The sequence below is a fragment of the Pangasianodon hypophthalmus genome, chromosome 20 (assembly GCF_027358585.1).
Source record: "Pangasianodon hypophthalmus isolate fPanHyp1 chromosome 20, fPanHyp1.pri, whole genome shotgun sequence".
NCBI classification, from domain to species: domain Eukaryota; kingdom Metazoa; phylum Chordata; class Actinopteri; order Siluriformes; family Pangasiidae; genus Pangasianodon; species Pangasianodon hypophthalmus.
In genome coordinates, this window is record NC_069729.1 from 16,601,213 (window position 1) to 16,614,571 (window position 13,359).

Sequence of the window (13,359 nt, forward strand, 5' to 3'; positions counted from 1 at the left end):
AGGAGGAATTTAGTTTCACCAAAACTGATAAAAAGCTTTTCTATAGCTAATTTAATAACCTCATAAGTTTCAAACAGCCATTCTTTGGCTACTACATGTTAGTAAGTGAGCCAGGAGTGATTAAAATCAATGGGCAAGTCCTAAATGACTGGTCTATTGGACACACAGTGCACTACCTAGGGTGCAGAGGTTATTATTTCATTCCGTTATGTAGTAAATGCGGCGCCATTTGGGATTTAGCTACTGATTTATGTAAATGTCAATATTATTGGCCATTTTTCAGACTTTCTCAGGATGTGGGTCCAATAAGGCTTCCATCCAAATGGTCTCAGGATTTGACTAATACACTGCTCTCTGCTTAGTGGCTTTTATAGGACTCTTGACTGCTTTTAACACAACATGGCACAGCAGAGTGCAGACACATTTCCAGGCTTATGAGGTGCATGTTGATGTATTTTACCCTGATGAAGACTTAATACCCAACATGTGGCAATATGAAAAAGATCATTATCTGACAGAGAAAGAAAGACCAGAGTGATTGCTCATATTGTTTATATTAATTCTGATTTTAAAAAATGCCATTAAAAGTGTTCATATTGTCTGGGCTGACATTTTAGTGGTAGCACTGAAGTACTTCATGGTCAGTTCAAATTAACATGATACATTCCAGTATTTGTTCAGTTTCATGTTCACTACAATCTCTCCAACAGAGTGCATACATGATTTATAACGTGGAAATAACTGAACCGTGATGAGCTCAGATAAAATTACTGCATGATTTTCCTTTTTTACTGTGGCTTCATCTGCTTCTCTTACTCCACATTAAAGGAATATTCTTTTTTAAACATTTTTTTAACCTAATCTCTACCTACTATATCTGCACATTTCTATATTTATTATAATTTATTTGTCCATTCTTTTTCCACAGCATTTTAATTCTTTTTAAAGCACTTTGCTTTCGTTGCAGTTTAAAAAATACTATATGATGAAAGCTTAATTTGTTTTTATTAATATTCCCTGTTTATTTTACCGTCACTTATAATGGATGTCTAAGGGCAGTTGTTGAATTGTGTCAATAAAAGTTTTATGCAAAACATCCTGTCAGAGTCAGGACTACTTTATCAGAGGGAAGCAATCTGAATTACCTTTTACTTTATTGCTTCAATGACAGAAAGTCCTCTTATGTCTGTCTCGTCCTAAGACTTTTACTCGGCATTTAATAGTTTGTAGGTCTGTATTCACGTTATACACTATAAGTCCTGTGTGTCCTGCACAGAGCCCTGACCTCAACCCCACTGAACACCTTAGGGATGAACTGGAACACCGAATGCACCCCAGGCCTCCTTGCCGGATATCAATACCTGACTTCTTGCACTCTTGTGGCTGAATGAGCACAAATCCCCACAACCACAGTCCAAATTCTAGTCGAAACCCTTCCCAGAAGAGTGGAAATTATTATAACTGCAAAAGAAGGACAACTCATTTTGGAATGCGATGTTCAATACTTGGGTGTCCACATACTTTTGGCCATTTAGTGTGTAGTCGCATGCCCTTAGACTTCCATTATAAGAGAATTTTGAGTAAACAGGTTCTTTTCCTAATACAGAGAAATGTGTTAGAACTCTTATATGTGGTAAACACATATACACTACATGCAGTGGATAGAGATTAGGTTGAAATACGCCTGAATATTCCTTTAACCTGGGTTACATGGATACTATGGCAACGAGTTGCAAGCTTTACTCAGCTCAATATGTACTATATGTACTGTATAGTACCATACATATACATTGCACAGACAAGCCTATTATTAACCAAAACATCTGTAAGGAAAAAGACAAATGAAGGAATAAGTTGCATAAGGGACACCAGCTCTCCCATTTTTAAGGCAATGTGACATTTGATCCAACCTTTGCCTGTTCATACAAGTCCTGTATCATACGCACAGGGCTGATCCAGAAGAACACTAGACAAACCTTCATCTCGACAGTTAAATACAGGAACTTCACCGCCCATCCTTTACAATACTTACAACATTGACCCTCTAGGACCCTCCCGTTTTGTTTTGGGTATTCTGTCCACACTAAAATTCCAAGCAACACCCCAAACCGTTAGTGCTCTCCACACACTCGGGCACAGAGAAGTACAAGAACGTATGTGCTTTCTACATGATGATGCGAGGCTCAGGCACAGAGTCTGTGATGGACTTGTGGGGCAGAACGTTAGCACCGTTGATGTAGAGCTCGTCGCTGACGATCACGTCCTCGCCCAGAACAGTCACGTTCTCCATCCGCACCTGAAAGAGGAACAGGACAGAATGGAGTCTCAACCAAGTTCTTCGCTTCTTAAATAATGTTAAAGCTGTCACTGAATGATCGAGCATGTTTACATGTACAATATAATCTATTAACTGAAAGGAAAACAAGTCCGATGACATGTTTATAAGTACATGCAGCAGAGAAAACTCCAGGTCTAATACTTTATGTAGTTATGTGTTGATTTCAAATGATTCAGCTCTTTGAACGGATTCTTTCAGGTGAAAGGAAACTCATATATATGAACCGATTTTTATTTCCTTTTTTGGATGCCAATTTACACCAGGTTCAGTGCTCAATATATACTCACTATACTCCCATGTTAATCAACATGAGCTTTCTTTGTCCCACAATCTTTATATCTACCCACTCCTGTCTGTCACTTCTTTTGATTTTTTTTTTTTTTTGGGGACTCACTGAACCTCAACTTTTATCTTGTAGCCCATCAACCTGCCAAAGATGAACCCACCATGACATAAAACCCAAATTTGCTGTACTTTTTTTCAATCTTGTGGTCTGTGGTGTTTAATACTTGTGTAGCTCTTTTCATTCCACTTCAGAAAGAATCAGACTACCAATATGCACACTGTTTTAATTAAATCTATCAAATTTCTTGTATCCGCTTTTATCCAGTATCAGACGTCATAGTATCTGTATAATACATGATCACTTAAATTAGATTTTTAGTGTGCATGTACGTTCCTTTACTCCACATGTATGTAGCAACCTGGATTTAATGCTACTGTCAGGTCAGTGAACAAGGTCAGCTTCCACAAACACCTCTTCATCTGGCTCACAGCCTGTTAAAAACAGTTATGTCACATGGCTTAATCCATAACTGTCTTAAAATAGAAGCTGAAGTGATAACACATGAATGGGACGCTAACATTAGCATGAGGCAGGTGCAATGCATAATTTAAACACAATAAAGGACAAGTTAAGACCATCAGGTGTGTGCTGCTCCTACTCACATCTAAGTTGACATTAAAGTCCCAGTGGGGGATCATCTAAAATATTAACAATAAAAACCCAACAGAATTCACTGATCTGACTGATCCTTATAAGCATGGCTCACTATTATAATAAGCAGGCTTGACTGACAGCTCTATGTCCAAGCCTCTCAGCGTGCTACACCAAACAGGACTACACACAAACATAGAGAATCAGGATTGTTCAACATTACTGGAACACCTGTACACCTGCACATTCATGCAGTTATTTAATCAAGCTATAAAATGATACAGATACAGGTCAAGAGCTTCATCAGCAAGGTGTTTCAGCCTGCAGACCCTCCGTGCACAGGATGTTTTTTGTTTCTCGCACCATTCTCTGTAAACTCTAGAGACTGTTGTGTGCTGAAAATCCCAGGAAATCAGCAGTTTCTGAACTACTCAAACCAGCCCATCTGGTACCAACAACCATGCCACAGTTAAAGTCACAGAGATCACACTTTTTCCCCATTCTGATGTTTGATGTGAACATTAACTGAAGCTCTTGACCTGTATCTGCATGATTTTACACATTTCGTTGCTGCTACGTGATTGGCTGATTACGTAACTGCATAAATGAGCAGGTGTACAGGTGTTCCTATTAAAATGGACAGTGAGTGTATATCTCATCCTCAGAAGCTCCACCCACAAGCCTCGGAGTGACTGATATTTTTTGTCCACTTTTCTGGCCACAAGCTTCAGAATGCTGATGGCTGAAATTTGATTGGCTTTCGCTCCCTGTGGAAGACACTTGCAAACTCTCAAAACTGAAAAAGTCAATGGACTCCTTTCTTATTTTTTTAAAAAAATGTGCTCATTTGTATTTACTGGCAAGTAAACGAGAATCTCATGTGTTTGCTTTGGGCAACACTAACAACAACATTGCTAATAAGCAGCTCCTTTATTTTCAATGAGACCACAGTCCCATCCTCTTGTTTCTGTTGGCTCACAAAACTGAGGCTCATGAATTCACAGGTCAAATGTCACCTAGATAAAGTTGGAGTTAAACAAAAGTTAAAGGCTTCCCCGTCTTGTGTCCTTTCCCCTTAACTCCCACATCGCAAATGCTACGACTAAACTGTAGATGTTGGCAAGAGATATTAGCAGAGTAATAGAGCATAGATACACCCTGCTTTGTAGGAGAACCTTGAACCTTTAGACATGATGCGTAGGTGCATTTTCCGAGATGGCATTAGTCATTAGATGGCATTGGTTGGTTAAAAAAAAGCAATCAATCCCCATAGACTCTGATAACAGTAGGGAGCTACAGAGTTACAGCACGAGTTCTCACCCATTGTCCTACAGAAGAGCTCCAGCCCACGATGCATGACTCAAGCCAGGAGTGTGAGCGGATGTGAGCTCCCCTCAGCACGGTGCAGCGTTTGATCCTCACGCCGTCCTCCAACACCACACCAGCGCCAATGGTCACATTAGGCCCAATTGTGCAGTTCTCCCCGATCACTGCCGTTGGGTCCTGTACAATAAAGTGTTCATTTAAAAACCCCTCAGTGGTGTTGTTTTGTTCAAAATGTAAAATGTTTGGATCAGACTAGAATAGAACAATGAGGCCATGCTGCCACCTAGTGGACATAAGACATAGTTTGTTTACAGATTAAAATCTGCACTAAAGAAAAAGACCACTTGCAGTCTGTAGTGTGTACTTTTCTTACCACTAAGACGTTGCCGAGGAAGCCGGGTCCAGTGCGGAGCCTCTCAGGAGCGTTCTGCCTGACAGACTGCAGGTACATGCACATGCCAGTCAGGAAGTCTTTAGGCTGACCAATGTCCATCCAGAACCCTGGCCCACACACACACACACACACACACACACACACACACACACACACGCAAGAGCAGGTTAACCAGATTAATCATGTGTGTGAAGTGCTTCAGTCATCCAGGTCATGATGAATATCTCAGTGACAGGATGATGTAACCTTGAAACTGTTTCACTACTAGACATTAAAATGAATTAGGGTTTGATCTTGGTATAGATAAAATAAACCTTTACATTAAGCCTTGTCTAAAGCAACGAAAAAAGTGGAATGAACAACTTTTTTTTTTTTTGTATTAATGGAATAAAACTTTAATTTGCACCATTTTACTCTTACACTAAATCAACCAAGATTCGTTAGTCCGTTAGTTTAGCACTGAAGGTACAAGGCTAACAGATAAAAGAAGCTTATAACCATCAGTACAAGCATTTAGATGTTGCTAAACCATCACAACCTCCTTTTACAATATATTGGGGTGTTTGTAATCTCAAACTGACAAGCTCATGTCATTCCTGACACTGGATGATGTATAGTTATGTATAAAAACCGAGAAATGACAACGTTTGGTATCCCTCCATACCTGTATCAGACTCAGGTAGAAGACATGGGCCTTAGTTTGAAGGCAAGACTGTACAGTAGAAGCGATTTAGATGATAATTTGGCTTCAGTTGGATTTATAAATTTGGTTTAATACAGACCTTTCTTCTATGTAATGGGCCTGTTTAAGTACAGATGCTGTTACTGAGCCAAACAATGCCCTTTGAGGTGCAGTGTGTATAATGCTAAACTGGGGGCCATACGCTTTTATTACTATTATTAGATTATTTAGATTATTATTATTATTGTTAGATTATTTAGATTATTATTTAGCCTCACATTAGTCATCAGGTGTGCTGCCTCTATGACAGTTTATAAATTGAAATTTTCATAAACTGAAAATATCCGTTTATAAATCAGAAAGATTTGTTTTCTTACTAGTGATTTCTGCTCTGTTTTGTCTTTATTTGTCTTACATTTAGGCAATATGTCAGGGCTGAAGGACTACACTTGGGTTAAGGGTTAAGGAGAACTGTGTAGATGGATGTTAGATAGATGTTAAGAGGGTGTGGGCTGATGTACCTTGAAGCTCCATGGCATAAAGCTGTCCCTCCTCAGCCATGACCGGGAAAATCTCCTTCTCAATAGAGGTGGGTCGCAACTGTGGGAAACCGCAGATAGTGAAATAAATAAGGAATAAGACACAGGATGTGCTGTTAAAGGAAAAGAATCAATGAGGGAGTAGTGTGATCTGTAACCACTAAGAGATTGATCATTTTCCAATCAAAGCATATTTTATTCTTCTTTTATATAAATGAATTCGTTCATTAAACACTTATCTTGCAGCTGGGACTGCTGTTAAAGCTACTTTTACAGAAAATTAATCAACACCTTCTGACCAATCAGATTTGATCATTTAACAGCACTGTGGTATAAAGTAACCTGAGCTGGGTTGCAGCCTGACCTGTATTCTCCTCAGCATGCTCGGGCTGAAGATGTACATTCCAGCGTTGATTTTGTTGGAGACGAAAACCTGCGGCTTCTCGACAAAGCGGTGAATGCGTCCGGTCTCCCCCTCGTACACCACCACACCGTACTTCGACGGCTCCTCTACTTTAGTTACCTGTAACATTAGCCATCATTTCATTTCAGAGTTACGGACAACTGATTAACTCAGAGTTAGACTCAAAGAATGAATTAAGATATTCACGTACAGAATACAGTTATACAGTAGCAGTTCGACAGTGCTATTTACCATAAAGTATACAGTATTAATATGTTCATCTAACATTCATACATAAATTATATATATATAAAGGAAATAACCAGTAAATCTATGTGAAAATAAGTAAATGCAAATATAAATTTAAAAAATTAAATAAATAAATAAATAAATGAACGAATAGGTAAATAAATAAATAAATAAATAACAGATTTATTTATTTTAATGTTTTAATGGAAAGGTCAGCCTCAGTGGCGAGGATTATCTGTTAAAATTTTCAGCACATGGTATGGCTCACAGAACATCTTATTCTGATGTGTGTTAGGGGAGGAAACAGTCCTTCCTACAGGTATGTCCAACTGGCTAATGTTTTTTGTCCACTTTGCTACATCATAGTTTTCACAACATTTAAAAAAAATGTGATCTTTTGTTGTATGATATTGTTGATTTTGTTGTTCTAGCTGTATGTTAGCAGAACTAAATATTCATTTCCAGTATCATGAAGTATTGATATGATCTTCTGCTACATCGCTCACTCACCACAACATGCGGACTCATCATTATTCAAACTCACAATCTCCCAACCAGGGTGAAACTATAGACAAGTGCACCTACTGAAGGTCAAAGTCAATTTTTGCCTCTGAGCATGTTAATTTGAAAATGATGCACTCTTTAAATCTGTGAGCTAATGTTTCAAATGTTCCTACCCAGCCTATGTACTGCTTAGCCACAGATGTCTCACTTCTTTGGGATTTCACCGATTTTGTTTCATTATGTGAAATTCAAACCTCTGAAATTCAGAGCAACATGTGACTTACGACAATGGTGCCCTCTTTGCCGTGGTTCTTGTGGAATTTAAGCATGTCCTCGAAGGGGAAGTCACAGATCACGTCACTGTTGAGCACAAAAAACGGCTCGTCGCTGTCCGTCAGCAGTTCACGAGCCAGAGCGAGAGGACCAGCTGAATGAGAACAGATACAAAAATGGTCAGTAAAACTTGTGCTCAGGGATGCACTGATCTCAATTATTTCCCCCCATTTTCAATATCAGAGATCGGGGGATTGGCTAGTACCAGATACTGACATCCTCATAACAACCTATCAGAGTTTCTACAAGCTTCTGGTGAGGCTTTTTATTCCTGCCATGTCCAATAAATATCTAGAAATCTAAAACTACATATCTTACATGCACATTATTATGAAGTAATGAAAAATTTCTTGTAGACGAATAAAATTCTTTAAAGTCTATGAAATTCTTAATCATAATCTGAAATTATGATTAGCCTAAATTCTATTATTCATATGTAGCCCTGATATAAGTAGCAGAAATATTTTTATACCACAGTGCTGTTGAATTGATTTTCTATAACAGCAGCTCTTAGAGAAGCTCCAGCTGCAAGACAAATCACAGATTTATATTAACATGCTCATTCTAGTCCATTATCGCTAACTTACTCAAGGACCTGCACGGTGGATGCTCCACATAAGCGGATTAAAAATGTGTTGGTATTTAATTGTTGATATGGTGAAGCTTTCTGTAAGGAGACGTTTATTAAACATTTATGGAAGGAGTCTCCAGTGTCAGTGCGTTTTTCACCACGTGAGTCTTCGGGACAGAGGACGTTCCAGTTTCACAGTAAATTGTGAAGCTGTGTTTTATGTCTTATTCAAGAAAGAGAGGCTAGTGAGGGAGTGAATACTTATAGGTGCTGTAACATAACAGGAACAGACTTGTTTCACAGATGTTCCACAATATTAAATATAACTATAAAATGGTAAAAATGTACAATATTCATTTTTCGATTAATAAATAAAGGAAAAGTTAGCTAATTGTTGTTGTATAAGTGCAATAAAACATTTCAGGAAGTGATATTACTGGAAAACAATCAACGTTGGGATGGTAACAGTAACTCCACCTACTGAATTTTCCTATGAAAGCATGTCCTTACTTATTTCATATTAGTTGAATTTAGAATGAAATTAGAACTGAAATTAGAATTTCTCCTAGAATAAATTTAATTGCAGATATTTTGAATTGAAGTTTATACTAAGTCATAACATTAAATTTGACTTTTACCCTGAAATAGCTTTCCACAGATGTGATGTTGAAATGCTGTCAGACAAGTCGTGTCCTGTGTTTATGGGAAACGTTTGTGTCACTCAAAATCACACACATTCACTGAATAAAACATCACTGAAATGATAATATATCAAAACAGATCCATTACTGATCTACAGGTTCAGGCCAACAGTGGCTCGGGTAGTGATACTCTCATACTGCTACTCGGATCTCACTTCTGCCCATAACAGCAAGTATTAAATGCAGGTTTTAGGCCCATAAGAGAGAACTGACCCACCTGTCCCCAGCGGCTCCTTCTCATGGGAAAGGGAGATTTTTATTCCAAGCTGTGGAGGACAGAACAGCATGTTTTGAGATTGTGATTTCCATACCTTGTTAACCTGAACAGTATGGACTCTTGTATATTAATAGAATCAATAGCAAAGCCATTTGTTTCATATTGCATTTAAGCAGATTTATATATTTGCATTTAAATATATTTATATATTTAGTTCAAATTATTTTCTCTTTGGTTTATTTCACTACGTCAAACTGCGTTTATTTCCACTTTCTTATTTGCATTTTGTCAGAATTGCCTGTAAAGCATTTTGCAATCTTTTAAAACAGACAGATACATAAATATATATCAAATATTAATTATTAGAAAACATACATTTATTTAATTTTTTTTCTTAATTTAAAGCAGCTTTTCAATTTCCTGCATACCTAAATTGCCTAACCATGAGACCAAACAAAGTGTCTTACTCTCTGTTCCTGTGCCCTCATCTCTCTTTCCAGAAGATCGGACATGTAGCTGACGGCCAGAATGACATGACGGACACCGGCCTGTGCACACACGCAAGAGAGACAAACATGCAGAAATTAATATGATCATGTGACCAACGCAGAGCGTTTGATCTCTTAGTAAAGACAATGTAGGAATCAACCAGAGAAAGAGGCTGTGCAAAGTAAACATTCTATTCAAGTTTCCCGATGATTCTAGAAATCAGGAAAATATAGATAAACAGTTCTCATAAACTTTAGTCAATATTCTAGGGTCTCAAGGCCCACAGATCTGCACAATTTCAGGTTTTCTCTACTCGCAACACACCTGATCCAACTTACAGAGGGCTCCATAATCAGTGCATGGGTTAGATCAGGTGTGTCGGGAGCAGGAAAAACCTTGAAACTCTGACAGAGCTGCGCAAAGCCAATCCAGACTCGTGTTCGGATGCTACTGACACACATGGTGGTTTAACCCTTGGGTCATTATTAGCCTGGACAAATCTCTCAAATGCTGCTGTAGCATTGAGCTACAAGGAGAACTCTGTTACTGGACATGAGCTTCCATGCTGCACATTCTCAGTTTCACAATCAATGATTTCAGCTCCCAGGTCATCCATGTGAGTGGATTTTAAGAACTGGTACACCTTGGTTGTTTAATATGACACCCATATTTATTATTTTGCACATTTAATGCACTGACTGATTTATTTTCATCATTAACAGTGTAGCCTAAAATGTATTGAAGCTGAAAATGTAAACTGTAGTCTGTGTATGGCTGTTAATAGTTCTGCAACCCCTATTGGTCACATGGGGTAGTGATGTCGATTGACAAATGTGAAAATATGAAAAATCGCATGCTGTGTGAAATTTCAATTGACTGTCACAGAAAGTACATCTTCAGTGACTGTCAGCATGATGCAATTTGCATTCTATGCATTTTGCAAGACAATAAGGCCATCATGTAACCTCTATAACCAATCCAGATAGCAGACAGGCTAAATATATGGTTGAGTTTATGAACATACAAATCAGTGGGAAACTCTAAGCAGCCATGATTGAAGATTACTTGATATTGCAAATGTCCCAGATAAACTTAACTACATCTGATGTACATTTTGGACCAACCATCACATCAAGGCTGAAATTTGTGCATCACTGTCAGTCCAGGGAAGTATGGCGTGGTGTGGGACGACTATTATTTGGCATTAGAAGCCATGTATATGACAAAAAGCACAGTTTTGTGTTGTAAGACTTGCACTGACCTTGACCAAGGCTTCCACCTGATGGAGCAGGATGGGTTTGTTGCAGAACTCCACCAGCGGCTTGGGCACACTGAGCGTGAGAGGCCGTAATCTTGTGCCGTAGCCTCCGACAAGGATCAGAGCTTTCATGATGGACGGGTAGAAAAAAATGTAGCGGTCAACTGCAGTCTGAATGAGCCTTGATGCACAGCAGCATCAGGTACAACAGGTATAACTGCACCTGTGATGGAGCAATAGGGGTGAGTCAGCAGTACATACATCCCACCAAGCCTTTTCACACAAACACTGCATAAGAAGCTCATTTCGTTTTGTAGTTGCCAGTATATTCAGAAAATATTTAAAATGGCTAATCAGAATCCAAAGAATTATACAAGTATTCTTGTTTATTACTTGTATACTCCTACTTATTCTAGTAGGAGTATACAAGTAATATGACTCTCGTTGTGCTTATAGACATTAAACATTATAAAATAAGATAACAAAGACAAGAAATTAGATAACATTGGTAATATAACAAGTTTGCTATGAAATAAAGTGGATACTATATATATACATAACTATTGCACTGTATGTGGAAAAAAATAATTGTACTATGAGTATTTTCATAAATCAGTAGATGAATTCCAAATGTAGTCAAAAACCCTACATTAGTGCACTACTCATAATGGCTTATACGCACTATGTAGTGCACTACACATAAAAATTAATCAATTTGGGATTCATCCTGCGACTTCTTCGTGAACAGTGTATTAAAATGCAGTTTCGCTGATTGGCGACTAAAACAAGAAGTGATACTGATAATTAATTACCAAATATAGACCAAAATGTTACTTAAAATACCAATTAAGTCCATTTTATATGAAATTAAGAATAAACAGTAACTTAATACTTTGCTAGTCAGTCCCTGAAAGGATCTTTCTTAGCATCCTGCAATGCTAAGCTGCTAAACTCAGTGCCTAGCTATAAACAAACAGGTATTACGACTTTATCCAAAACCGTTTGGATGGCAGTTTTATTATTTTATTAACTACAGAGGTGTTATAAATTAAGCCATGAGACAGAGAAGCATCTCACTCACCGACTCAGTCTAATGTTACTACTCGCTAAACTTATAGATCTCGTCAGATCTTCAGCTCTGTGAAGTTTTATTAATTCAAAGCGGATGATCTGCTGAACCCAAGACACACCCGGATCTCTGTCAAACTTCCTACCAACCTTAAACAGGTTTTTATTCAATGAATAAGCGCCGAGTTTCTTCCAGGATCCTGTCAAGTGGGCGTGGTCATGTGACGTCAACTCCTCGTAGCAGGTCGTTGGTCGCTGGAGTGTACCATTATCTGAGAGGGGAACTCTTCATTCATTCATAACACTAATTTGTGAATTATTATTTTAGATTTTCTTTGCAAAGAAATCAAACATTTAATATTACTTAAGGTTATATGCAATAGGCATACATAATATTCTGTTTCTCATGTGAAGATTCTGATATTGAGTACGCTGGGAATATTATGATTTTGTGTGATGTGTATATATTATATACATAAATGCATTTTTTTATAATCCATAAATTTAATATTTTTTAAATAGACATTTATGATGCTTTTATGAATGTCAAAATGTCGTTTATTTCTTTATAGATTGTATCTCTATCATCTTTATTTACTGAACTTATTTTACTTACAATGTTATACAAAGTTCTATACAAATATCTATACAAAGTTGCACAGTTTGTATAGATTTTAAAGAATATTTCTATTTTAATAAAGATTAATAAAGTTAATCTTATCTTGTCTTAACTTACCGTGTCTTTGCAAATTGAAAACAACAAAGACTCCTTGGTGAATTGACATTTTGTATTCAAGTATAAAAGGATGCCAGGTAATAATAACTAGGTCTTTGAAATTTAAAATGTTTTATTATTCTGAGTAAAGATCTCCTATGCATTTAACAGGAAAAGTATACTATTCCATAAATAAATAAATAAATAAATAAAAGCCCTTATAATATGCATATCAATTCATACCCCCTCCTCCTTTCCATAATGGTATGATCCACAGCCCTGATTTGGCCGCGCCCCATTCGTCCTTCTTCTTGACCAATCACGGCAGAACAACGTGGCCAGGAAGTAAAAACACAGCGGCTCCGTCCTGGAAAACGCTACTATGTTAAAAGTCATCTTGAATCAGTGTAACCTGCTCTCGCATACTACAGTGTTTACTCTATAGCGCGCTAGGATGCGGTTTAGGACAGAGCCAACGCTGTCAATGCGCTGCTCGCAGCAGATTTATTTCATGAACTTTATCCAACTATTCAAATAAGCGCGTTAGGCAAAAAATATACCATCATATTTATTTATCAGAGATTTTTTTAAGCCTTCCACAAAAATGTAGTTTTAAGACACATTAACCATTAAAC

At 37.6% G+C, this 13,359-nt stretch overlaps 1 protein-coding gene across 2 annotated transcripts; it reads right to left on the minus strand.

Moving 5' to 3' along the window:
- Positions 1-538: 538 nt before the first annotated feature.
- Positions 539-12,289, minus strand: gmppb (GDP-mannose pyrophosphorylase B). 2 transcript variants are annotated; one of them, XM_026932948.3, is made up of 10 exons: positions 12,160-12,289; positions 10,945-11,164; positions 9,662-9,742; positions 9,195-9,243; positions 7,657-7,799; positions 6,581-6,739; positions 6,199-6,277; positions 4,975-5,102; positions 4,596-4,778; positions 539-2,296 (listed from the first exon to the last, which is right to left on the minus strand). In XM_026932948.3, the coding sequence occupies exons 2-10, from the start codon at positions 11,071-11,073 to the stop codon at positions 2,165-2,167; spliced, it is 1,083 nt and encodes a 360-aa protein (XP_026788749.1). In that variant the 5' UTR covers positions 11,074-11,164; positions 12,160-12,289; the 3' UTR covers positions 539-2,164. The 2 variants fall into 2 exon arrangements, with proteins under 2 accessions (XP_026788749.1, XP_026788748.1); XM_026932947.3 differs by having other exon boundaries at positions 12,023-12,234.
- Positions 12,290-13,359: the final 1,070 nt, after the last annotated feature.

What these genes read in the sequence shown, in the direction of transcription:
- gmppb (XM_026932948.3), bottom strand. Translation starts at nt 11,073, where the DNA reads ATGAAAGCTCTGATCCTTGTCGGAGGCTACGGCACAAGATTACGGCCT. An exon ending in AGGTGGAAGCCTTGGTCAAG is followed by an intron (nt 9,743 to 10,944) that starts GTCAGTGCAAGT and finishes GTGTGTGCACAG; the next exon opens with GCCGGTGTCCGTCATGTCAT. An exon ending in TGAGGGCACAGGAACAGAGA is followed by an intron (nt 9,244 to 9,661) that starts GTAAGACACTTT and finishes TGTCCTCCACAG; the next exon opens with CTTGGAATAAAAATCTCCCT.